Source organism: Hyphopichia burtonii (assembly GCF_001661395.1).
Source record: "Hyphopichia burtonii NRRL Y-1933 unplaced genomic scaffold HYPBUscaffold_1, whole genome shotgun sequence".
In the NCBI taxonomy this organism is placed as follows: domain Eukaryota; kingdom Fungi; phylum Ascomycota; class Pichiomycetes; order Serinales; family Debaryomycetaceae; genus Hyphopichia; species Hyphopichia burtonii.
The window spans coordinates 2,084,816-2,106,062 of NW_017963728.1; the positions used below are offsets into that span (position 1 = coordinate 2,084,816).

Consider the following 21,247-nt stretch of genomic DNA (forward strand, 5'->3'; position numbering starts at 1 on the left):
ATTATCTTCCAAATGTTAACTCTATTGATAGGTGATTTGCATATACCGGAGAGGTCAATTGAGATACCTCCTAAATTCCGAAAATTATTAGCACCAAATCCAAATCAAACACCATCCAATAATAAAATATCCCAAGTATTATGTTTAGGGAATTTAACTAATAGTTTCGATACATTGAAGTTCTTAACTAACCTATCGCCATCATTCAATTTGGTCAAAGGCGAATTTGACAATTCTGTAATATTGAGTCAGCAATTGAATGAGTTAAATTTAAAGATTGATCCAATACCTTATCATCAAACCATTCAAAATGGAAATTTGAAAATTGGATTTACTAATGGTTATCAAGTAATCCCTAAAAATGACCCATTAAGTTTATTAAATTTAGCGAGAGAATTAGATGTTGATATTCTCGTTTGGGGTGGGACTCATAAAGTAGAAGCTTACACCTTGGATGAAAAATTCTTTATCAATCCCGGTAGTGTTACTGGGTCATATTCATTCGATTGGCCCGATAACGAAGACGATGACGAAGAAGAGGAAGATGAAGAGGATGAACCAGAAGAAAAAGAAGAAGAGAATGGAGAAGAAAAAAATGCCGATGTAAAAGAAGAACAAAACGGAGAAACTCAAGATTCTAAAACGGAAGAAACTGAATCCGATAAACCAGTTGAGGATGAAAAAGATGAAGAATTGAATAACGAAATAACAGACTTATCGTCGTCAATACCTTCTTTTTGTTTGTTAGATACTAATGGAAATAAGTGTACTGCTTATATATATACATATATTGAAGGAGAAGTTAAAGTTGATAAAGTTACTTATCAAAAAGAATAAAACTACAAATGAATAAATAATAATAAAGAAAAATAAACGTTTATGCAAATACTATGCTTGAACTGAAGAATAATGAAGTACAAATTCTTTTTTAATCTTTTCCCAATTATGAGGATCAAAGAATATATAAACTCCTTTTTCGACATCTGGACTTATAAGTATTGGTTCAACGTTTGAGTCTTTAGTCAACCAAACTTGAATATCTTTATGATATCTCCAATTCCTTGTAACCAATTCCCTAGCAGCATATTCTTGTAAAGTATCTCTTGGTTTCATATAAAATATATAAAATAGGGTTTCATCAGAAAAACTTTGTATTTTCGTATCACAAGGCTCCGGAGCAGGTATGATTTGATTTATTTCTTGGGGTAAGTTAAAGTAAGGTTCCACGTCTGATCTAGATGTTTCAATCCAAGGACTTGATAAATTTTTTAAAATGGAGTTATCTTTTGATAAGTCGAGACCTAATAAATTAACATCTTGACCCATTGCAAATTTCGTTTGATCATTTTGATCCATCTTAACTAGAGGAATAAGTCCTTTCAACCCATATTTATCTATTTCATCAACTGAATCATTCTCTATATTCGAAGAAGAAGAAGAAGTTGGAGGAGGTGTTGATGCATTTACTGGTTGTAGTCCTGGAGGTAATATCGCTAATTGAAGTTAGTAAAAAATTTATAACCATTTTATAACAAAAAGGAACTTACCCATTTTAATATAATAAAGTTTGTGTTATTGAATAATATCTTTGAAGATTAATGAAAGTTAATATTCCGTATAGGTTTTTTTTTCGTAGTTTGTTAAGGAAACATTGACCCAGCAGTGCACGTGACTTTGTTGAAAAAGTTCATCTCGAAAACAGATATGGATTTTTTTTTTTTTCAAATTATTACACTTATTTGCAGTAATAGAGCATTTTGAATATGAAGTCAGTTAGATATCAGCCCAATATAATCATCACCGGTACTCCTGGATGCGGGAAGACCTCCCATAGCTCGAATATAACCCAGACCTTGGGAGAATCCTACAAACATTACAATATAAGTGAATTAGCAAAGGAACGTGATTGCATTGAAAAATATGATGAAAAATTGGATACCCATGTTGTTGATGAAGATAGGTTATTAGACCTGATGGAAGAAGATTTGAGAGAAGGAGGATCAATTGTTGATTGGCATTGTTGTGATATTTTCCCTGAAAGATTGATAGATTTGGTTATAGTTTTGAGAGTTAGTAATGATATATTAATTAATAGATTGAATAAAAGAGGGTATAAGGATAATAAGATACAAGAAAATTTAGATTGTGAGATTATGGAAGTTGTGTTACAAGATGCTAAAGAAGGGTACCAGCCGGAAATTGTTATTGAGTTAGAGTCCAATGATGTCGAGCAAATGGACTCAAATGTTGATAGAATAGTAGGATGGGTGGAGAACTGGGTGAAAGACCATCCTGACGGGGTTACCAATGAGATTGACGAGTCCGTATCGCAATTGAAGAAGATTGATCAGGAGTTTGAAGGCAGTGAAGAAGAAGAAGAAGAAGAGGAAGAAGAGGAAGATGACGATTTTGAAGAAGGGTCCGAAGACGACGACGAAGAAGATGATTACGAAGAAGATGAATAAACCTTTTATTGAACACTAATATACAAAAGAACTGAAAGAAGCGTATGTAACCTTAAACCCAAGCTGATAACATTTTTTGAAGATAGTAAATGAAGAAAACCACGAGTAAAACCACTGCAGCATAATAACCTTTGGTGGCTGCTATATAACTCCATTTTTTAGTTAATAATTCCAAATTGTGTTTTTCTAATTCTTTAACACATTTATAATTTTGTTCAAAGATATAGATTGATTCTTTGATAATTTCTTGTTTTTGATCTTCAGTTAAAAAATTTCTGGTTGCCAACTCGTAATCACGTTTGTATAATAGTCTAAAAGAATCTTCATCAGTGACATCAAAACAAAAGAAATTAGCCCCTAATTTAATGATTTCTTCATGTTTCAAATTATCTTTTTGAGGAAACAATCCGGTTGCTTTTGAAATCGAAGATCTCATTATACGACCACCAGCGAAAAGAGCTAAATACATAACGTGTAAATAAGCAAGTAGTAAGTATGGTTTTTCATTGCATTTTTCTTTAATATGGTTGGCAAAATTGATTTGCTCACTCATTTTAGGATTCATGAATTTACTTTTGTTATCATCATAATAGAATAATAAATCAGTTCGGGCTCTTTCAGCCCTGGCCATTTCTGGTTTCCATACTTGTTTCAACATTGACGTATACTTACCATTTGGATTTTTTTCGAATTGGTCAAATAAAACCTCTTCAATCGACGCAAACACATGGTAGAAACTTTGTAATCCTTGACGGTATATTCTGGCATCTCTTAATGCTAATGCTAATTTGAGTACGATGGCTTTATTAATCTTATCGTGTTGTCCTTTAGTTTGGGTATTTATTCTATTTGCTAATGCTCCAACATCATTTTTCGCTGGAATGATTTCGTGTTGGTTTAATTTGGTAGTAGCACCGGTTTGAATAGTTGTCATTTTGGCTGATTCTCAAGAATTAAACTAGAGAAGGTGAAGTGAACATTTGTATATATATATATATATATATATAAAGAGCAGAGCAGGGCGATAAGTCCGCAGGCCGGGCTCGGTTTGTGTAATGTTCGCTCGGACATTTCGCAGAATTTGGTGATTGGGAAGAAAACCATCCCCCGATAAGTGCGAGCAGGCATTCCGATCCGGTTGTTTGAGCGTGTTGTTTACTGGGTTTGATGGAGTTGTGTGATTTGTTCAGGGCAGCACGCGTACTCTGGGGTATGGAAGGTTAATCGGACGGGTGCAGGTAATTGAATGATTGGCAAGATAGAAGGCCATACGGAAGGTGAATCACCTGGTGCGAGTATCAACATTGAGTATCAGCATTGAGTGTCAACATTGAGTATCGCATTGAGTATCAACATTGAGTATCAGCATTGAGTATCAACATTGAGTATCAGCATTGAGTGTCAACATTGAGTATCAAGGTTGTGAGCAGATGATCGATTCAGTCGTTTCATCTTGAGTAGAGATGACTACTGCAATATGAGAAGTATTGGAGACGATAAATTTCGTTAGAGTGCAGAGGTGATAGCTTAAATATCGTGTGAGAATGCTGTTGAGTAGACTAATAGATGTCTTGGGGTGGAACAATTGGGTCAGAATACTATTGACATTCAACATTGATGATAGTCCTGAGCAGGTGAGTATATGGTTACTTCTGACTAGACTTGTATTATTGACTATTGAAGCAGTTAATGAAGCAGTTAGTGAAGCAGTTAACGAAGCAGTTAGTGAAGCAGTTAACGAAGCAGTTAGTGAAGCAGTTAACGAAGCAGTTAGTGAAGCAGTAGATAGAAGCAGTAGATTGACGGTACAACCGAGAGGTACGGGCGGAACCCTCGGTTTCCGGTCTACACCCATACACCAGAAAGTCCCCTCCCAGGAAAAAATTTCAGAGTGAAAAAATTAACACCCATTACAAATCCCCAAGCTCAATTGGTTATCTTTTCCAGTTGACACAACTATTGATATGGTGCTCTTGCTAAGTAATTCATATACCTACGATCATGATTTCAATACTGCCAGTTTAGCATACCTCAACCGGTACCCAAATCCATACGCTAAACATGTTTTAAGTAGTGATACTTTAGAATGCTATATTGATGATCAAGGAAATTTAAGAACAACTAGATTTGTTATTAAAACCGGTAGATTACCCGGGTTCATCAAGCCTTTCTTGGGGGACCGGTTGAATAGTTGTATTATTGAAAAACTGATTATAAATCCAAATAAGAAAACCATGGTCTGTTATAGTGCTAATATCGACCATAGGAAATTTATCAAGATTGAAGAACTATTAAATTACTCTACTATCAAGGGAAGTACTTTTGTTGATTCCAACGTTAAATTTTCATCGAATTTCATCGGGTTTAAACAAAAAATTGAAGAATGGAGTCATAGTAAATTTTTACAAAATATGAAAAACTCAAGACAAGGTCTTGGTTATGTCATGAACCAGTTCAAAGATAAGTCCTACCAATAGTCCAATAGTCATCAACCAATTACTTATGAATTATGAATTATAGTGTCTTGTAAATAGATAGATATACATATATATATATATATATATATATATGCTGTTGCACATACACCCATACACCAGAGATAAAGAGTATGCCCCCGGATACCTGTACATAACCCCCTATAAGTCTCTTAAGCGCAAACAACATTACAAGGATCAAAGCTACCTTCTTTTACTTATACCATAAGCGAATGGATAGAGATAGAAAAGACATGAGAACACCGGAAAAAGAGCATCGTCCTAAGCCAACGATTATTAAAAGACGTAATTCATCATTTGCATCAACTTCAAGTCCTTGGTTTAGGCGTAATTCATTTCTAAGTCCAAGTATGATTGATTCAGAAAACTATTCAGTTTACGAATGTCCAAATTACTTTAATGATTCTTCTTCAAATCTGTATAATATTATTTCTTTAAAAGAATATCAAGGATTTATATTTAATCAAGACTTATTTGCATCTCCTTATCAACAACTGAAATCTTTAGCAAATGAAAGGAAATATCGAACTTTTAGTTTTAATCATTCGAAAAAATCAAGATCAAACTCTTATTCTAATTTAACCTCAAGTGGATCCAAGATTTCAAGAAGACACACTTCTCATTTGGACTCTCGTCCAACTTTTTTATCGTCAAATGCTAAAATCAATGATTTAGCCATTGATGATGATGAAGATGATAAAAATACCAATTCTAAAATGGAAATCGATATACTGGCGGCGGATGATTTCAAAACTGCACAAACTGAAGATGCTGTGGTTGATGAATACGATGAATTTGATGATCATACTGAATCCCCCATCTCTAATAACTTGTACAAAGTTCATGTGACAGAAATCATGGTTAATGAAGACGACGACAGTATATTCCCCAGCATTTAGCGTTATTAGTCTATATCCTATTTAATTATACATCTTTAATGTTTAAATCACTGTAAAGAGACTTTTTTGTGTAAGCAGTAACCTCTCACTGTTTTTCTGAAAAATGCTTTTTCAACGAGTTACATCTCAAATTACTTTAATTCATTTTATCTTATAAATATCTATATCAATATGGCAGATACTAAGCAACAGTTTGAGAAGTTATCATTAGAGTTTTCGAATTTACAAACTTCTTTAAATGAATTAATCGAAGCAAGATCAAAATTAGAAACTCAATTTCAAGAAAATAAAATCGTATTAACTGAATTCGATACTTTGAATGAAGATTCTAAAATTTTCAAATTAACCGGTCCAGTGTTATTACCTCAAAACTATGGTGAAGCCAAACTTAATGTTAAGAAAAGAATCGAGTTCATCGAAGATGAAATTAAAAGAGTTGAATCAAAAATCGAACAAAGTCAAAAAAATATCGAATCAACCAGAGATAAATTATTAGCTATAAGATCTCAAATTTCTACTCCTGCTTAATCAGTTTAATTAGGTTTTCTTGTACATTAGTTAATATATATTATATAGTTAATATAAACCCTTTACCCCCTTAATAATTGAGATTTAATCAAATTTATTAACAGAAATGCATTGAAAACTGACCATTGCTCAACACTATTATATGCATATCCTAAATTTTTAACTTCATCCACTTTGTTATTAACAAATTCTTTGGTTTTTTCAAAGTTTTCACTGCTATCTTGTAACATATACAATTCCGAGCTAACATAAACACTTGAAAAACTAAATCTCTTAGAATACCAGGCAAAATCATTAGATAAATCTCCTGAATAATATGCTATATCATCACTTAAATTATGTAATTCTTCAATCGATTGGGGAATATTATAAGGAACCACCAATAATGACATTCCGTGTCCTAATTTCGAAATAATTGGTTGATTATACTCCAATCTCTTATTTATCATATATTTTACCCTCTCATACTCATTACTAATCTTATGGAATTCGCTGTCCCCGTCCAAGACGTCTTCCACCAATCTTTGCCTCGAGCTCTTGAGCCAGTATAACATTAATTGAAAATCTAAATTGTTCCCATTGCTCAAACCCGTCAATCCACTTTCTAACGAGTCAGGGTATCCCAAGTCACGAATAGCTTGCGTTATAGACAAGGAATCAAACCCAAATCTCGGTACGTTTTCCATGGATTTATTGAAAACTATCGACTCAATTGACCGAGAATCAACAATATTGTTCGAGCTAGCATGATCCTGCGAGTGGTATAAGCGTGGGATCACTCTGGGAAGCATCCGTCTACCACCTATAACGGCCCTTGGTCTAATACTCTTGAACATTTCTACTATTTGCACTGGAGAAGAGATCAGTATAGTATATGATGAAAAACAAACTAAAGAAACAAAAAAAAAAAAACCATACGATTCTGTTTGCACTTTTGAAATTTGCAGGTTGTTGGACTCATATTTAGTGGCGATAAAAGTAGAACTTACTACTTCTATACAAAGATCATAAACCAAAAGATGCTAGTATGTATTGCATGAACGGAAGCTAACGAGATGGACTACTAACACAATCTAGTTCAAACCATGGAACGATGGACCAGCTCCTCGTCATACATTTGAAGATGAGTTTGAAGGTGACGAAACCAAACCAAGCCCGGTACCTGAAATCAAGATTGAGTTAAAAGAACATGGGTCGATTGATTATTTGATCTTGGCCCCGAAAAATATAAGTGTGATAATTGATTCCTTACCGCAACGTAAAGCAATTGGTTCTATAAGGGTCAGTTATCCCGAATTAAAAGTTCAAACAACAACTCAAGAATCAACTGAAGACGATTATGATGAAGACGAACAATTGTACAATGCAATTCACGAATCCAATTCCAGCTCCAAGTATAGTGACTTGGAAATCCCAATAAATGTCTATAGTGGCTCAATTGCCGGGATTGTTGTACCACATTTCACTAATGCTATAACTTACAATATATTATCAAGAAGAATCATTGAAGCATTTGATTCAATGGTAAAGAAAGACTGGATTACCTTATCTCCATGCAGTATCAATAATAACCAATCTTTGAACAAATTGAGTATCAGCACTAGCAACTCCTTGTTAGAAATGATTCCAAATTTGAAACCACCTCATTTTATTACTGGTATAGGTGCGTCGATCATTAGTGAACTAAATAATTTGGGAGGAACCTCTAGTTTCATACCTTTAGTGTTGAATTCTGAGGGTCAGCCAGGGTTCGAAAAAGTCAGTAATGATGCTATTGTTGATTCAGGTTACGTGTTAAGCGAAATCTTAATCAAAGACCACTACAAAGATGACTATTTAAAGAAAATTAGTTCATCAGTTAGAAAATTTAATAGCTATTCTAATTCAGGAATGTATCTATAATTATATTCTACTTAATATTAACTTTTTGAATTTTTCATTGATAAGTAACAATTCCATAATACTGAAATTGACGAACTGAATGGCACTTGATAACTTCTGGGAACAATTAAAAAATTGAAAAATTGAACTGGGAACCAAACTGAATAATTAATCATTAACGTTTGTAGATATACTTTACTTAATTTTAACATTGCATCTTCCCATGTTCCATTTTCTAATACCATAGTCCCGTACGTAAAGAAACAAAATAATGAAACTGGTGAATAACAAAGTTGATCAGTTAAAACTTTTCTTAAAACTTCAATAAATTTAGGTTCTTTAGAGTATATTTGTAAAAACTTGTACCATAAACATTGAGCAACCCCCATGATTCCACCCCATAACATAAATCTTGCCAACCTTCCAAATTCGAAATAAGTTAATGGCAATATATTAGCATTCACAGTTATCGGATCCGGGACTTCATATGGACGAGCCCCAACCGGAGAATCCTCTTGAATATAATCAATAAACCGGTTGACCCCTTCTTCATCACTGCGATACTCATCATCTCCATCATCAGTCGGTAAAGATACTATATCTCCCGCATTGACTGATAGTTCATTCTCTCTAAGGGGCTGTTCATTGATTCTAAAATCAAAAAGCGGCAGATTGGGTTTATAACTTAATATTGATTGTGCTAAAGTTTCCGATATCCCATAAAGCACTAAATTAGTCACAATAATCGTTATTAAAGAACTCTTCATATACAATCCAGTGTACCTGAAGGTTAGTTTCATCAAGAAAAAGAATAACACACTTATAGTAACTAGATTAACTATTGGAACATTGTGAATTCTAAGTCCATTAAGTATCCTTACGAGAAGGGGTTTCGTGTGGTGTAGTGGAACGCTTTGGGACTCTATATCTGGACCATCATGATTATCAGCTTCTAACCTGATTGGCATCTTAAACAAACAAGCTGTAGACTAATAACGGCTTATCGTTCCGTATTGCCCTTCTGATTAATTTAATAAGCATCATAAAATATTCGGTGCACGGGTGCACGGCCCTGCAAAAGGATGCCATTACAACATGCCATTAGATCACTATTAGAACATGCCATTCTATCAGTACGTACGTTAATGCTCTCCTTCACGCATAAAGACAGGTACGCAGAAGTGATTTCTGACCAATTTGTACCTACCTTTGAGTCCACTTACTCATCTCTATGGAGTTGCACCCAAAAAGACCTTCCAATTTCCGACCAGGGTCACGGGACTGTTCCCCCGGAACTCCCAAGAGTGGGCCCACCACACGACCTTTTTTTTTTCCAATCAAAATTTGAGAAATGAAAATTACGCTACAGAAGTAAGAGAAGGGAGAAATTTGATGAAGTAGTCGGACCCCAGATATAATATATTATTGAATTGAATTTGATATCCAGACATGTCATATAACAAACAGTACGAGCCAGTGAGATCTGCCCCAGTGCAATCTGATCATGAACTCATTGATGTTGATCCATACTTTACTAGAGTTATCAAATATTTTAGAGCATCCGATATTGGTATTTGGGCTGCATCGACTGCTGGTTTCCCACTTGCATTAAAGTTTTGGGAACATTTGGATCCAGCTGCTGGATCATTTAAGGCTCCAGGTAAAATCCCCGGTGTTGCTATAAGAGGATCTATTTTATTAGGTTTTGTAGGTGGGTTTTATGCAGCATACGTTAGATCAGCCAAAAGATTCTTAGGTTGGTCTGAAAATGCTAGAGAAGTTTCCAAAGATAGATACGAAATCAAAAAATTGTTATCCCAAGGTAAATTGCCATACCATGAAAATGAATCCCAATTAGATGATAGATTGAAAGATGTTTCTAACAGAAATTCTCAATATTCCTTCGTTTTAATGTCTGTTTTACCTTGGTTTAACTTATCTCACCATCCATACCACGGTGTTGATATTAAAAAATACTATGAAACCAGACCTGGTGAAGAAGAATGGGGTTTCAACAATTTAACTCCATATGAAGAAATTAAAGCTAAATATGTTAAAAGTTATGATTAATCCACATCCCTATTAATACGACGAGACCACGAGTCAAATTAGCATCCTATCAATATCTCCATCCTTTTAAATAGTCCTAGACATGTTCCATATTGAAGTTTAACTTCCTCACATATTTATTCTTTTCACTTTTGTTACTTTACTGTTTTTTTTTTATATAAAACTTTGTTATTTGTCTTCTAATTTCTATTTATAATCAAATATTTATCTTACATTAGTTTCTGAAGCCGCTATTTACTGTATATTGTAGAACTTATGGTGACGGTCCCAAACTAATTTTTCAATGTCGAGTTGTTTACAAATTAACGAATTTTTGTGTGGGAGTGCGGTTTTTAAAAAAAAAAATATAGAAAACATCAATAAATATCAAAACAAACTAACTTGGATCAATCATAGATTCGAATTGACGTGAATACAATTGTTATAACTGGACCATGTCTGATGACACCGATTATTCGACCTTGCCCTTAGAGGAAAGATTGGTCCATAAGGTCTGGAAAGTCAGACTTCAATCTTATGAAGAAATTACGAAATCATTTCAAAATTCACGTAACGAGAGTGATCCATGTTTTCAATACTTTAATTCCCATCCTGATATAGTTAAGAAGATTGTCATGGACTCTAACGTAGTTGCACAAGAAACTGGGATTGCTGCCACTATAGCATTATTAGAATATGGAGGAACCCCGATGAATATAACAAAATTGAAGAATTGCGGGATTGTATCAGCAATTTGTGAAAAGGGTTTACTGTCATCGCGTGCTGGAACTAAAGCCAAATCCATAGATGTACTTTTATTATTCATAGAGCTTTCAAATAATGTGGATCCGGTTATCGAAGAAATGTTACCCTTCTTAACCCACCGTTTACCAAAATTAGTGGCTGGTAATGTCTTAGCATTGACTTCAATAGTTGAAAATTTCGGTTGTCATTCAATTATAAATCCAAAGTTAATCATTCCATCGTTGTCTAAACTTTTCGCTCATGCTGATAGAAATGTTAGAGCTGAAGCCACTAAATTGACTGTGGAGATGTATAAATGGATGGGCGATGCTTTGAACACCGTACTTTTCCCTGACTTAAAACCTGTCCAACAAAAAGATTTAACTGCAGCTTTCGAGAAAGTAAAAGGTGAACCAGTTGAGCAAAAACGTTATACCAAGACTCAACAATTCGAAATTGCTAGAAGAGAAGAACAAGAAGCCGCTGCGGCAATTTTGGCAGCTAGTGGATCAAGAGAAAATAGTTTCAATGCTGGTGAAGCTGTTGATGTTGAGATGGAAGAAGCGAATCCTCCAAAATTCGATGCTTATGACTTAATGGACCCAGTTGATGTTTTATCAAAGTTCCCATCTGATTTGAAATCAAGAATGGGTTCGTCTAAATGGAAAGATCGTAAAGAAGCCTTGGATGAAGTCCATGAAGTTTTATCAAAAGCTCCGAAATTAGCTACTGATGATTACTCGGATTTTGTAAGAATTTTAGTTAAGTGTATGAAAGATGCTAATGTTCAAGTTGTACAATTGGCTTCAAATTGTGTTGAATTTTTAGCAAATGGTTTGAAGAATGATTTTTCCCGTTACGTTAATAATATAGTTGGTCCAATGGTTGAAAGAACAAAAGAGAAAAAACCATCTGTTGCAGAAGCTTTGAACAATGCCTTGGATTCTCTATTTAATATTTCTAGTTTATCGGAAATTTTAGAGGATACTATAAATTTAGGTATGAAACATAAAACTCCTCAAGTCAAGATATCCGCTACAAAATATTTACAAAGATGTTTAGCTAATACCCCAACCCCACCTAAATCTGCGGAAGTTGACGAAATTATGGCAATTGGGGTCAAACTTTTAAGTGATTCACAAGAGCCAGTTAGACAAGCATCAACTGAGCTTATCGGGACTTTAATGAAAATCACTGGTGAAAGAGAAATAAATCCATTTTTAGAAAAAATTGATGATAATAGAAAAAATAAGGTAAAAGCGTTTTATGAAACTGTTACCATTAAAGCAAAAGCACCCAAGGCAGCTCCTCCTAGGGCAGCTCCTCCAACAAATAAAAGAGCTTCCATGGCTCCTAAGGCATCATCAGCAAAACCTGCAGCAACCAATAATCGTGCATCTATAGCAGGTCCTCCTGGAGGTCTCACGAAACCAAAAGTTCCAAGTGGTCAAACAATTCCTTCAAAGAGATCAGCCACTTCCCCTGCTAAAAGAGTGGATGATAATCAAAAAGTTGCCTCCTCCGCAAGAAGTTTGACCGGTAGATCATTACTCTCTTCTAATGCAGCACCACCAGCATATCCGAGCCAATCCTCACCACAAGCAATTCAAGAACAACCAGCCCAACCACAACCAACTCCACAACAACTTGGAATATCACAAGCAGAAAGAGATGAGTTGAATAGCTTAAGAAATGAAAAACAACAGTGGTTGAACCAAAGAGAACAACAATTACATATGCAAGAACAATTTCAAAATGACAAATTAAGATTAAATCATGAGGTTGCAACTTTAAAACAAGAAAATGAAATGATTAAAAAGGCACAAACCAATACAGAGCTCATGAGTAAACAGAAGGATACTCAAATCGTAAGGTTGAAGAGTGACTTAGATTCATCTAAATTGAAAATAAGAGATCTCGAGCAGACCATTGAAATGATTAAATTGCAACAAAAACAACAACTTAATTCTCAACAACAATCCCCATCAATCCAAAACCTTCAAACTAATCACCAGCAGCAATCTCCCCGTCTATTCAATGAACTGATCACCAATAACGATGTTAGACAAAGCATTTATTCGCCTGATAGACAATTCTTCCATCCAAGAATTAGTTCTGGTGAACTTAGCTCTCGTGTAAACAGATTATCAATTGATGGCAGTGAAGCATTTAAAGAAAATCTTTATAGTCCATCGGCCTCTCAAACCACATTCAACCGCTTCCAGTCGAGCCCACTGAAAATAGCTGAGAATGCTAACAAAACCGCTCCAGAAGCCAATGGTGGTGAAGGCCTCGTAACTGATGAAGAAAGCTGGAAGAGAGCTGCTGAAGTAACCTCTCAATTGAAAGCAAGAATAGAAAAAATGAAAGCAAGATCAAGACATACTAATAACAAGGCATTATAAGAAAGCACCTTGTCATTGTCCTCGCTTGTATGAGATTTTATAATAGAGATACTCCATACATAACTGCCTCGACTGTAGTTTGCAATTTTTTTGCAATGTATTTCTTCTTTGTGAGAGCGTCAGATTCCGGTTTCGGTTCTCAGGTTTTTTTGTATGAAAAATGTAGAGAAAAAAAAAAAATGAAAATTCAAGAATTGAAAATTCAACGAAAGCCTTAACTCAAGTCAATCTTTGGTGATTTCACTTTTCGAAAGTACAAGCAGACGAGTATATAACTTAAGACATGTCTAACAAATTGAAGATTTTGGTTCCTGTGAAAAGAGTGATTGACTTTGCTATCAAACCAAGAATCAACAAGGCAGGTACTGGGGTTGATACCAAAGGTGTCAAGTTTAGTATGAACCCATTCTGTGATATTGCATTGGAAGAATCTCTCAGGTTGAAAGAAGCTAATAAGGGATTAGTTGAAAAAATCCACGCTGTCTCTATCGGCCCTACCAAAGCCCAAGATATATTAAGAACTGCTCTAGCTAAAGGTGCCGATTCAACAACTTTAGTGGATGTTGGGGACGAAGAAGTTGAACCATTGGCAGTTGCGAAACTTTTACAAAAAGTTGTAGAAAAGGAACAATCCAATTTAGTTATTTTGGGAAAACAAGCCATTGACGACGATTCAAACCAAACTGGTCAAATTTTGGCTGGTCTTTTGAACTGGCCCCAAGCTACCTTCGCTTCCAAAGTTGAAGTCGAAGGAGATAATGTTAAGGTCACCAGAGAAGTAGATGGTGGTTCCGATACCTTAAGTGCCAAATTACCAATGATTATCACCACTGATTTAAGATTAAACGAACCAAGATATGCCTCCTTACCAAATATTATGAAAGCTAAAAAGAAACCATTAGAGAAATTAAAGGCTTCCGATTTAGGTATCGAATTATCTAAAAGATTGAAAACCTTGAAACTTGAAGAACCTGCTTCTAGAGAAGCTGGTATCAAGGTCGATTCTGTCGATGAATTGGTTGCCAAATTGAAAGAAGCTAAAGCTATCTAAACTAATGACGCATGACTCTCATTAGATCAATATAAATGGGTTTTAAGTAATAGAATTCATTCAAACATAGACTACAAACATATCTCAAAACTTTGAAATTCAATTTCTTCATGACTTTTCTTCTTTCTTGTCTTTTTTATTGATCGAACTTTAAAAACTGTACTTGTATACTCAAATATACTCATTACCATATCTCATATAACACTAGTAAAAGCCTTGCTATAGAAGGTGCGATACTTGATAAAAGATAAACTAGTCCGCGGAAATTGTGGAACTTTTAGTCCTAACTACTTCTTTATATTTTTCAAAATGGAGACACCTTTAACTAAAGCAGTTGCTTTCCTTTCTGATGTATTGAGAAAACATGATTTTGATGCTAGTGAGCAGCCTTTAATTGTGGGAGTAAATGGACCACAAGGATCAGGAAAATCATACTTATGTGAACATTTACTCGGAGAAATGTCAAATAAATTCCCAGACTTGAAATTTGTGCAATTCCTGATGGATGATTTATATTTAAGGCATGAAGAGCAAAGTCAATTGACTGCTAAAAGCATCCTGGAAGACAACAAACTCCTTCAAGGAAGAGGTTTGCCAGGTACACATGATATCGACTTAGCTTTAGAGATTTTTGACAAATTGAATAAGCGAGAACCAGTCCAAATTCCATTTTATGATAAAAGTCTATTTGGTGGTGAAGGAGACCGGTCACCCAAAGATCAATGGAACACTGTAAATGGTAAGGTGGATGTATTGATTTTCGAGGGTTGGTTTAATGGATTTCTGCCAATACCAAATGATAATTTACGCTTGAAATATTTAAGTTCTGATGTTGATTATAGTGTACTTAAGAAGCATAGGCTTTACCATTTGGAAGAAATGAATGAAACATTAGAGCAGTACCAGAAGATCTGGTCAATGTTTAATTATTTCATTTATATCAAAACGGAATCAGTCCAAGATGTTTATGTGTGGAGACTTGAACAGGAACATAATTTGAAAAAAATCACCGGGACAGGTATGACCGATGATCAAGTGAAAGAGTTTATTGACCGCTACATGCCAGTCTACGAAGTGTATTGTGAAAAATTGTGTGAAAAGGGGTATATACAAGAAAAGGGACACAATCTCGAACTCTTCATTGACATAAAACGAAACTTAATCTCTTCGCAAATACATTAGATAATCTTCTTAGTATAGTATTAGAGTATATATATAAATTTATATTTATTTTTGAAATTCTTCTGGGTAGAAAATCAATCTTTCGACTCCTCTTTCTGTCAATACAACCATTCTGATAACACCACCAGAAGAACCATCCCATTTTATGGCTTCTGATAATGCTGTTTTAATAAATTCAATACATTGATCTTGTTCCATGTCTTTTTCAAAATGTTCATTACACCAACCATAGATAAAAGTTGAACCGGAACCGGCTATGGCATAATCTTGTTGATGTATAGAACCTCCAATTGGAATGGAGTAAACACTTCCCTTGTTCTTCTTATCATAACCAGCACAGATGATCCCAGCAGTTAAAGCATCTTTGTTATTATAACATAATTCTTGGAAAACGTTAGCAGCAATTTCAGTACTTGGTTTTTCATTTGGTGGTAATTGAGCAGCATGAAGTTGTAAATAATATTTAACAATATCAGCAATTGCTTGAGTATCTGCCGCAGATCCTGAACGACAACAATATATAGTATCATGAATTTGAGTTAATTTATCAGTAACTCTATTAGCAATATAAGTACCAGTGGTTGTACGGGAGTCAGCACCCAATATAACACCATCCTTGAATGTAACCGCCATAATGGAAGTACCCAAATTCACTTCACCTTTCTTCAAGTGATTGATATCGACATTGATTCCGTTCATATTAATTCTGTTTGTATATGCAAAATAGATTTGTTCTCTAAATCTCTAAAACTAGTTTGGTATTGGCAAGCACTCAATTATGGAAGGCTAATTAAAAAGAGTTCACAATTAAACCTGGGATTGAACGTTGAAGCTATTAATTGTACTTTTAGATTGTCTAATTCGATTTCCTCTGGCTTTTAACAAGGTCTATCTTCTTTTCTCTCGAAATTGCCACTTTATTTTTGATTCTCTGAGGAAATGAAAAACTGATGGGAACGATCCGTACATTCTATTGCCAAAAGATATCGGTACATCCCCGGTCACGTGCGCTCCCTTTACCGCGTTTGAACAAATGTCTTGACGGTGGAATTCTGCAACACCCTACATACGTATTACTTTTTATGGTCTGATAGGTATATATAGGGTCTAGATAGTCTATAAGGTGACTGTTGGATTGGTTTATTGCATTACGGGGTGTTTAGTGCAAGCTTAAAGTACAAAAAATGATATTTATACCATGGAGATCTAGCTCTCATCGCTTGTATCAGAAGGTTTTAATAGTACTTTCGATCTTTTCAACGTGTTGCTTAGGGTTGATCATACCGCATGAAACAGATCTTTCGGTAGATCGCTTGTCATTCAAGGAATTGGAACACTTGTCTAATGATCCTGTTGTTACCCATACGGTTGAGTTCAAATTATCGAAACAAGTGAAGGGGGAGCTGTATGTCTACGGGAACAGCATTGAAATCGGGTCTTTGAAAGTCGGACTTTTTGGAACTGTGGTTCCTATCACTGCCGAAAACTTTTTGCAATTATCAAATATGACATTTGGGTATGGATACGAAAAATCAATCTTTCATAGAATTGTTGAAAATTTTGTGATTCAAGGTGGTGATTTCGAAAGACAAGACGGCACCGGTGGTCATTCTGTCTTCAACGATGGGAAATTTCTTGACGAAAACTTTAATATCAAACACAGCAAGAAGGGTAGACTCTCTATGGCTAATGCTGGCCCTAACACTAACGGTGCACAATTTTTCATCACCACCACCGAGGATGCAGGGTTTTTGGATGGGAAACACGTTGTATTTGGTCAGCTTATTGACGGATTCGACACTTTGAGCCTTTTAAATAAAGTTTCCACCGACTCTAATGATAGACCTCATGATGATATTTATATAAGTGACATTAAAATCACGGATTTTGGTATTAAAGAAGAGCTTTTGAAACTTGGGGCTCTGGATTCCAGGTACTCAGACGCTTCTCAAATGAATAGACCTTTAGAAAATGGTGACAAAACTATAAATCTTGAAGATATTCCCGTTGTTCCATTGGACGACTCTTCCATGCTTTCAAAGTACAAGTACTTATTCTTCTTCTGTATCTGTGCAATTGGTTATCTTACAAAAAAGCATTATTATAGAAGGCAACTTGTCACCGATATCAAAGATAACGACTACTACTGAGGTATATATACTATCAATATAAATAGATTCAACAATTACCGTTCATCAAACTGTAGTTTTTTCGCATCAAAAATGTATTTTTTATTTTATTTTTCTCTATTTTGATTGATATAAAAATTGAAAAATCTATTTAAAAGACAAGGCTTTTCCTTAACCCCAACAAGATGTCATCCTTCGATTTCCCCATTGTTCTTATCAAGAACCTACCTTTCAATATCAGCGCGTCTTCTTTATACGAGCTTCTAGGTAAGTACGGTAATATCCATCAACTTCGAGTTCCCGATAATTCAAAAGATGCTCAACCTGGAACATGCATCGTTATTTATAGCAATATGGATTCTGCTCAGAAGGCTCTGAAAGAATTGAATGGTATAAATTTACATGGGAGGTATATTGTGGCTAATCTTCACGGAGTTGAAAAGTCAAAGCTAACGCATGAAGATTTCATTTATAGAAAGGAAGAACTTGAAAAGTTAAAACAACAATACGGAATTGAATGATGAGTATATCTCTTTATATAATGACTTGACGATACAAAATACAACTAATTTATATTTAATATATAATTATTAATTTTTTCTAAACTTGTTAATTGTTTTCCTCAACAACTGATTTGTGTTCTTTATCGATGCTGATATCGATTAAACCAATCAAATAATAACTGGTTAAACCAACAAAGGCAAAAGCGGCAATTTTCAAAACTTTAGTCCAGTAATGAGAAGGAGTGTATTTGTAGCTAACAAAGAGATCAAGTTTATGTAAATCATCAATTAAATCTTTAAAATGAACTGTTACCTTAACGTGACCTTTTGAAACATCCAAATAACTTAATTCATTATCGACGTTAACTGATTCAAAATCAATGGGACTTGATACGTTAACAAATTCAGCATTTTCTGGTAAATAAAAGTTGATATAAGCATTATCATAAAAGACGTCACGAACAGTATTCAAAAGAGGGACTTTAATAATATAAGTATCTTCTTGATCTAAAACTTTATGAACAAAATCACTAAATTTATTATTCCAACCTAAGGTAAAATTATAATTCCAACCACCGAAAATTGGGAATCTTGGTTGTAAAATTAAATGGTTTTGAGCCACTTGATGAGTTGAAACAACCCCGACATGATCAGTATAGTAATAATCATCGAAGTTTCTATTTGAAGTCAAAGGAATTTCCAAATGACTTATTGAAAAATGTTTACGAATATGTTCATATCTACCTTTCATATAATCCACTCTGGAAAAACCTGAGGATAATTCAGCAGCGTCATTGGTCAATTCATAGTATTCTTCAATCGATAATTGATCAACTCCTGAAGCTGGTAACCAGATCGATCTTTGTAAATTATTAACTTTTGCAATTGGTCTATTATGTTCATATAATAATCCCATTGGTTCAATGCTAAATGATGGAATATCATCAATTATTGGACCATATTTCAATGACTTATCTTCAACTCTTGGTTTTAAAGTTGATGGAACATTATAATCCGATGAAGCTTTAATTTCATCAAGATTTGGGAGATTTAATTGCATTTCTTGACCTTTCAGTAAACCAGTGAAAGTTAAAGAATATTCTTTGGTTGGATAAGGAGAATAAGGTAATTTATTGAGTTTAGCTAAAAGGTTTTGTTTTTCATCCATTGCAATCTTAGCTGGTAATGGAGTTAAAGCATTGGTGTAAATATAACGAACTTTAATTTCGACATTTTGATTTGGAGCTATTGGGAATGGTAATTTGAATTTGAAAATATTTTTTCCAATTGATGTTGGCTCAACTTCAATTGCCTTATCAACTAAAGAAACTGCAAGTATAGAAACTTTTGGAACTACTTCAAATCCATCATTGATAGTAAAAGTATATTCCCGTTGGGGTTTACTATCAATGTTCTTGATTTCAATCAAGTCGGTTTCTCTCACATACCCACGAGTCAAATCAATGGAACGTAAATAATGAACATTCTCCCAATGGGGAGCTATTGAAGCTGGATCAATTAGAAGTGATTGAACCCTGCTAATCATTAATACCCCAATGATAAACACTGCCATAAAGGCATTACCACGACCGAATTGAAACAACATTATAATATGTGGACTCTTACAGCTTGGTACCGGTTCCTTCGATTGTATTTGACACTAATGAATGAATCAATTGACGGGTGCTTGTCAATATTCCATTCTATCATTTTTCAGTCCTCTATTTTTTTTTTCAGAACACCTGGCGGATTAACAAGCTTGTTGATTATATAAGCGAATCCCGCAACCCGTACCTTTCGCCGCTCAAGAAATATTGTTGCGAATTTTCCAAAAACCTCGCACACCCGTGCACCTTGTCATTAAGGTCTGCGCGTTTGCTATCGCCAACTTTTTATAATTTTAACTCAAATTAGCCGCCACCAGAAGGTTAGTGTTCTACTACTTCTTCTTCTTCTTCAATTGATTGAGTAACCGTTGTATTCTCATTTCCAGGCACCCCGTACTGAGATTGCTGATTTTGCTTACATTGTAGAGCCATACTAGCTGTTGTTGCAGATTTATCTGGTAATATATTCTCTACCTTTTAAAGTTTGTGATTTCACCACTTCGTGTTGTTAATTTGTTTTGTACTGTGTTGCTAATTGAACCATCCGAATCCCCAGTTATTCTGCTGTTGCTCCGGAACTGTTGATCTTGTTGTTGGACTACTTATACTCGAATTCGGTGGTGACTCTTTTGTGCTGCTAAAGACACCAACTAAAATTCTCACCCGTTGAATTCCTAGGTTGATCTTTTAAACTCCATTGCTTTTCGGCTCATCTGATTGGCGGTTATACGGATCTGTATTTTAAATAATCCTACATCGCTCTTAACAACCATTTTTCAGTTACATCAAGTACATTTATCTGTTACTGATTGGATAGCATTGCTCGAAGCTTTGCTTAAACTTACTTCTACTTGATTTTTTTTCCTTCTAATCGGGCCTGCAAAATACCTCTACAAAAAATATACCTTTTCGGTCCTTCTAAGCTAGACGGTTTCACCTTGGCTCAATTGTTGGCTCTTAAATCGAAATCATCATTATAGAAAAACCCTTTGGAATCGGATATTCTCAAATAGATTCTCAGCTTTTTTGCTTTTTTTAATCTCTTTCTCTTATTTTTCTTTTTTTTTTTTTGTTTTGTTAGAGTTTTCATTTGATCCAACCTTGAATTTTTTTCTTTTTTCGTGTCTGTTTGCCATTTTTTGAAATTTGAGGTTTTGATTTTTATTTACTTTCAATACTTTCATTTTTTGTTTTTTTGAATTTTTCTGTTTCTCTTCCTTGACTTGTCTTCCACAGATTATCCATAGTCATCTAAAGTTGTTTGGGTATACACCAGGTTCGATTGATTGGGTCCAATTACTTGTCTTAT

At 34.6% G+C, this 21,247-nt stretch overlaps 18 protein-coding genes across 18 annotated transcripts; 12 read left to right on the plus strand and 6 right to left on the minus strand.

Moving 5' to 3' along the window:
* Positions 1-12: 12 nt before the first annotated feature.
* Positions 13-837, plus strand: HYPBUDRAFT_155178 (retromer subunit; the record flags this gene model as incomplete). The annotated part of the gene is made up of 1 exon (XM_020222088.1): positions 13-837. The coding sequence occupies one exon, from the start codon at positions 13-15 to the stop codon at positions 835-837; it is 825 nt and encodes a 274-aa protein (XP_020079321.1).
* A 51-nt stretch (positions 838-888) lies between these two features.
* HYPBUDRAFT_146610 (CCR4-NOT core subunit) lies at positions 889-1,551 on the minus strand (the record flags this gene model as incomplete). The annotated part of the gene is made up of 2 exons (XM_020219980.1): positions 889-1,493; positions 1,548-1,551. 2 exons carry the CDS (start codon positions 1,549-1,551, stop codon positions 889-891), a joined length of 609 nt encoding a protein of 202 aa, XP_020079322.1.
* A 98-nt stretch (positions 1,552-1,649) lies between these two features.
* Positions 1,650-2,624, plus strand: HBR1 (nucleoside-triphosphatase). Its single transcript, XM_020220606.1, has one exon. The coding sequence runs from the start codon at positions 1,764-1,766 to the stop codon at positions 2,463-2,465; it is 702 nt and encodes a 233-aa protein (XP_020079323.1). The 5' UTR covers positions 1,650-1,763; the 3' UTR covers positions 2,466-2,624.
* On the minus strand, positions 2,518-3,399 carry HMX1 (Hmx1p; the record flags this gene model as incomplete). The annotated part of the gene is made up of 1 exon (XM_020218240.1): positions 2,518-3,399. One exon carries the CDS (start codon positions 3,397-3,399, stop codon positions 2,518-2,520), a length of 882 nt encoding a protein of 293 aa, XP_020079324.1.
* Positions 3,400-4,429: 1,030 nt separating this feature from the next.
* HYPBUDRAFT_155181 (uncharacterized protein) lies at positions 4,430-4,942 on the plus strand (the record flags this gene model as incomplete). The annotated part of the gene is made up of 1 exon (XM_020222089.1): positions 4,430-4,942. One exon carries the CDS (start codon positions 4,430-4,432, stop codon positions 4,940-4,942), a length of 513 nt encoding a protein of 170 aa, XP_020079325.1.
* Positions 4,943-5,193: 251 nt separating this feature from the next.
* HYPBUDRAFT_4146 (uncharacterized protein) lies at positions 5,194-5,859 on the plus strand (the record flags this gene model as incomplete). Its single annotated transcript, XM_020223407.1, has 1 exon — positions 5,194-5,859. One exon carries the CDS (start codon positions 5,194-5,196, stop codon positions 5,857-5,859), a length of 666 nt encoding a protein of 221 aa, XP_020079326.1.
* A 171-nt stretch (positions 5,860-6,030) lies between these two features.
* YKE2 (tubulin-binding prefolding complex subunit) lies at positions 6,031-6,387 on the plus strand (the record flags this gene model as incomplete). Its single annotated transcript, XM_020219981.1, has 1 exon — positions 6,031-6,387. The coding sequence occupies one exon, from the start codon at positions 6,031-6,033 to the stop codon at positions 6,385-6,387; it is 357 nt and encodes a 118-aa protein (XP_020079327.1).
* A 62-nt stretch (positions 6,388-6,449) lies between these two features.
* On the minus strand, positions 6,450-7,178 carry HYPBUDRAFT_103570 (ubiquinone biosynthesis protein; the record flags this gene model as incomplete). The annotated part of the gene is made up of 1 exon (XM_020218277.1): positions 6,450-7,178. The coding sequence occupies one exon, from the start codon at positions 7,176-7,178 to the stop codon at positions 6,450-6,452; it is 729 nt and encodes a 242-aa protein (XP_020079328.1).
* A 210-nt stretch (positions 7,179-7,388) lies between these two features.
* Positions 7,389-8,390, plus strand: HYPBUDRAFT_118481 (uncharacterized protein). The gene is made up of 2 exons (XM_020219197.1): positions 7,389-7,412; positions 7,465-8,390. The coding sequence occupies exons 1-2, from the start codon at positions 7,407-7,409 to the stop codon at positions 8,287-8,289; spliced, it is 831 nt and encodes a 276-aa protein (XP_020079329.1). The 5' UTR covers positions 7,389-7,406; the 3' UTR covers positions 8,290-8,390.
* On the minus strand, positions 8,324-9,236 carry HYPBUDRAFT_4150 (uncharacterized protein; the record flags this gene model as incomplete). Its single annotated transcript, XM_020223408.1, has 2 exons — positions 8,324-8,374; positions 8,463-9,236. 2 exons carry the CDS (start codon positions 9,234-9,236, stop codon positions 8,324-8,326), a joined length of 825 nt encoding a protein of 274 aa, XP_020079330.1.
* Positions 9,237-9,506: 270 nt separating this feature from the next.
* Positions 9,507-10,442, plus strand: NUO1 (Nuo1p). The gene has a single exon (XM_020220607.1). It carries the CDS (start codon positions 9,718-9,720, stop codon positions 10,336-10,338), a length of 621 nt encoding a protein of 206 aa, XP_020079331.1. The 5' UTR covers positions 9,507-9,717; the 3' UTR covers positions 10,339-10,442.
* A 293-nt stretch (positions 10,443-10,735) lies between these two features.
* Positions 10,736-13,531, plus strand: HYPBUDRAFT_151657 (uncharacterized protein). Its single transcript, XM_020220608.1, has one exon. It carries the CDS (start codon positions 10,773-10,775, stop codon positions 13,464-13,466), a length of 2,694 nt encoding a protein of 897 aa, XP_020079332.1. The 5' UTR covers positions 10,736-10,772; the 3' UTR covers positions 13,467-13,531.
* A 142-nt stretch (positions 13,532-13,673) lies between these two features.
* On the plus strand, positions 13,674-14,700 carry HYPBUDRAFT_151658 (uncharacterized protein). Its single transcript, XM_020220609.1, has one exon. It carries the CDS (start codon positions 13,750-13,752, stop codon positions 14,515-14,517), a length of 768 nt encoding a protein of 255 aa, XP_020079333.1. The 5' UTR covers positions 13,674-13,749; the 3' UTR covers positions 14,518-14,700.
* A 126-nt stretch (positions 14,701-14,826) lies between these two features.
* HYPBUDRAFT_155189 (putative ATP-dependent kinase) lies at positions 14,827-15,699 on the plus strand (the record flags this gene model as incomplete). Its single annotated transcript, XM_020222090.1, has 1 exon — positions 14,827-15,699. One exon carries the CDS (start codon positions 14,827-14,829, stop codon positions 15,697-15,699), a length of 873 nt encoding a protein of 290 aa, XP_020079334.1.
* A 45-nt stretch (positions 15,700-15,744) lies between these two features.
* On the minus strand, positions 15,745-16,398 carry PRE3 (proteasome core particle subunit beta 1; the record flags this gene model as incomplete). The annotated part of the gene is made up of 1 exon (XM_020218229.1): positions 15,745-16,398. The coding sequence occupies one exon, from the start codon at positions 16,396-16,398 to the stop codon at positions 15,745-15,747; it is 654 nt and encodes a 217-aa protein (XP_020079335.1).
* Positions 16,399-16,883: 485 nt separating this feature from the next.
* HYPBUDRAFT_101020 (uncharacterized protein) lies at positions 16,884-17,849 on the plus strand (the record flags this gene model as incomplete). Its single annotated transcript, XM_020218091.1, has 2 exons — positions 16,884-17,589; positions 17,668-17,849. 2 exons carry the CDS (start codon positions 16,884-16,886, stop codon positions 17,847-17,849), a joined length of 888 nt encoding a protein of 295 aa, XP_020079336.1.
* A 164-nt stretch (positions 17,850-18,013) lies between these two features.
* HYPBUDRAFT_118506 (uncharacterized protein) lies at positions 18,014-18,389 on the plus strand (the record flags this gene model as incomplete). The annotated part of the gene is made up of 1 exon (XM_020219198.1): positions 18,014-18,389. The coding sequence occupies one exon, from the start codon at positions 18,014-18,016 to the stop codon at positions 18,347-18,349; it is 336 nt and encodes a 111-aa protein (XP_020079337.1). The 3' UTR covers positions 18,350-18,389.
* A 48-nt stretch (positions 18,390-18,437) lies between these two features.
* Positions 18,438-19,937, minus strand: OST1 (dolichyl-diphosphooligosaccharide--protein glycotransferase subunit; the record flags this gene model as incomplete). The annotated part of the gene is made up of 1 exon (XM_020222679.1): positions 18,438-19,937. The coding sequence occupies one exon, from the start codon at positions 19,935-19,937 to the stop codon at positions 18,438-18,440; it is 1,500 nt and encodes a 499-aa protein (XP_020079338.1).
* Between the last annotated feature and the right edge of the window lie 1,310 nt (positions 19,938-21,247).

What these genes read in the sequence shown, in the direction of transcription:
- HBR1 (XM_020220606.1), top strand. Translation starts at nt 1,764, where the DNA reads ATGAAGTCAGTTAGATATCAGCCCAATATAATCATCACCGGTACTCCT.
- NUO1 (XM_020220607.1), top strand. Translation starts at nt 9,718, where the DNA reads ATGTCATATAACAAACAGTACGAGCCAGTGAGATCTGCCCCAGTGCAA.
- HYPBUDRAFT_151657 (XM_020220608.1), top strand. Translation starts at nt 10,773, where the DNA reads ATGTCTGATGACACCGATTATTCGACCTTGCCCTTAGAGGAAAGATTG.
- HYPBUDRAFT_151658 (XM_020220609.1), top strand. Translation starts at nt 13,750, where the DNA reads ATGTCTAACAAATTGAAGATTTTGGTTCCTGTGAAAAGAGTGATTGAC.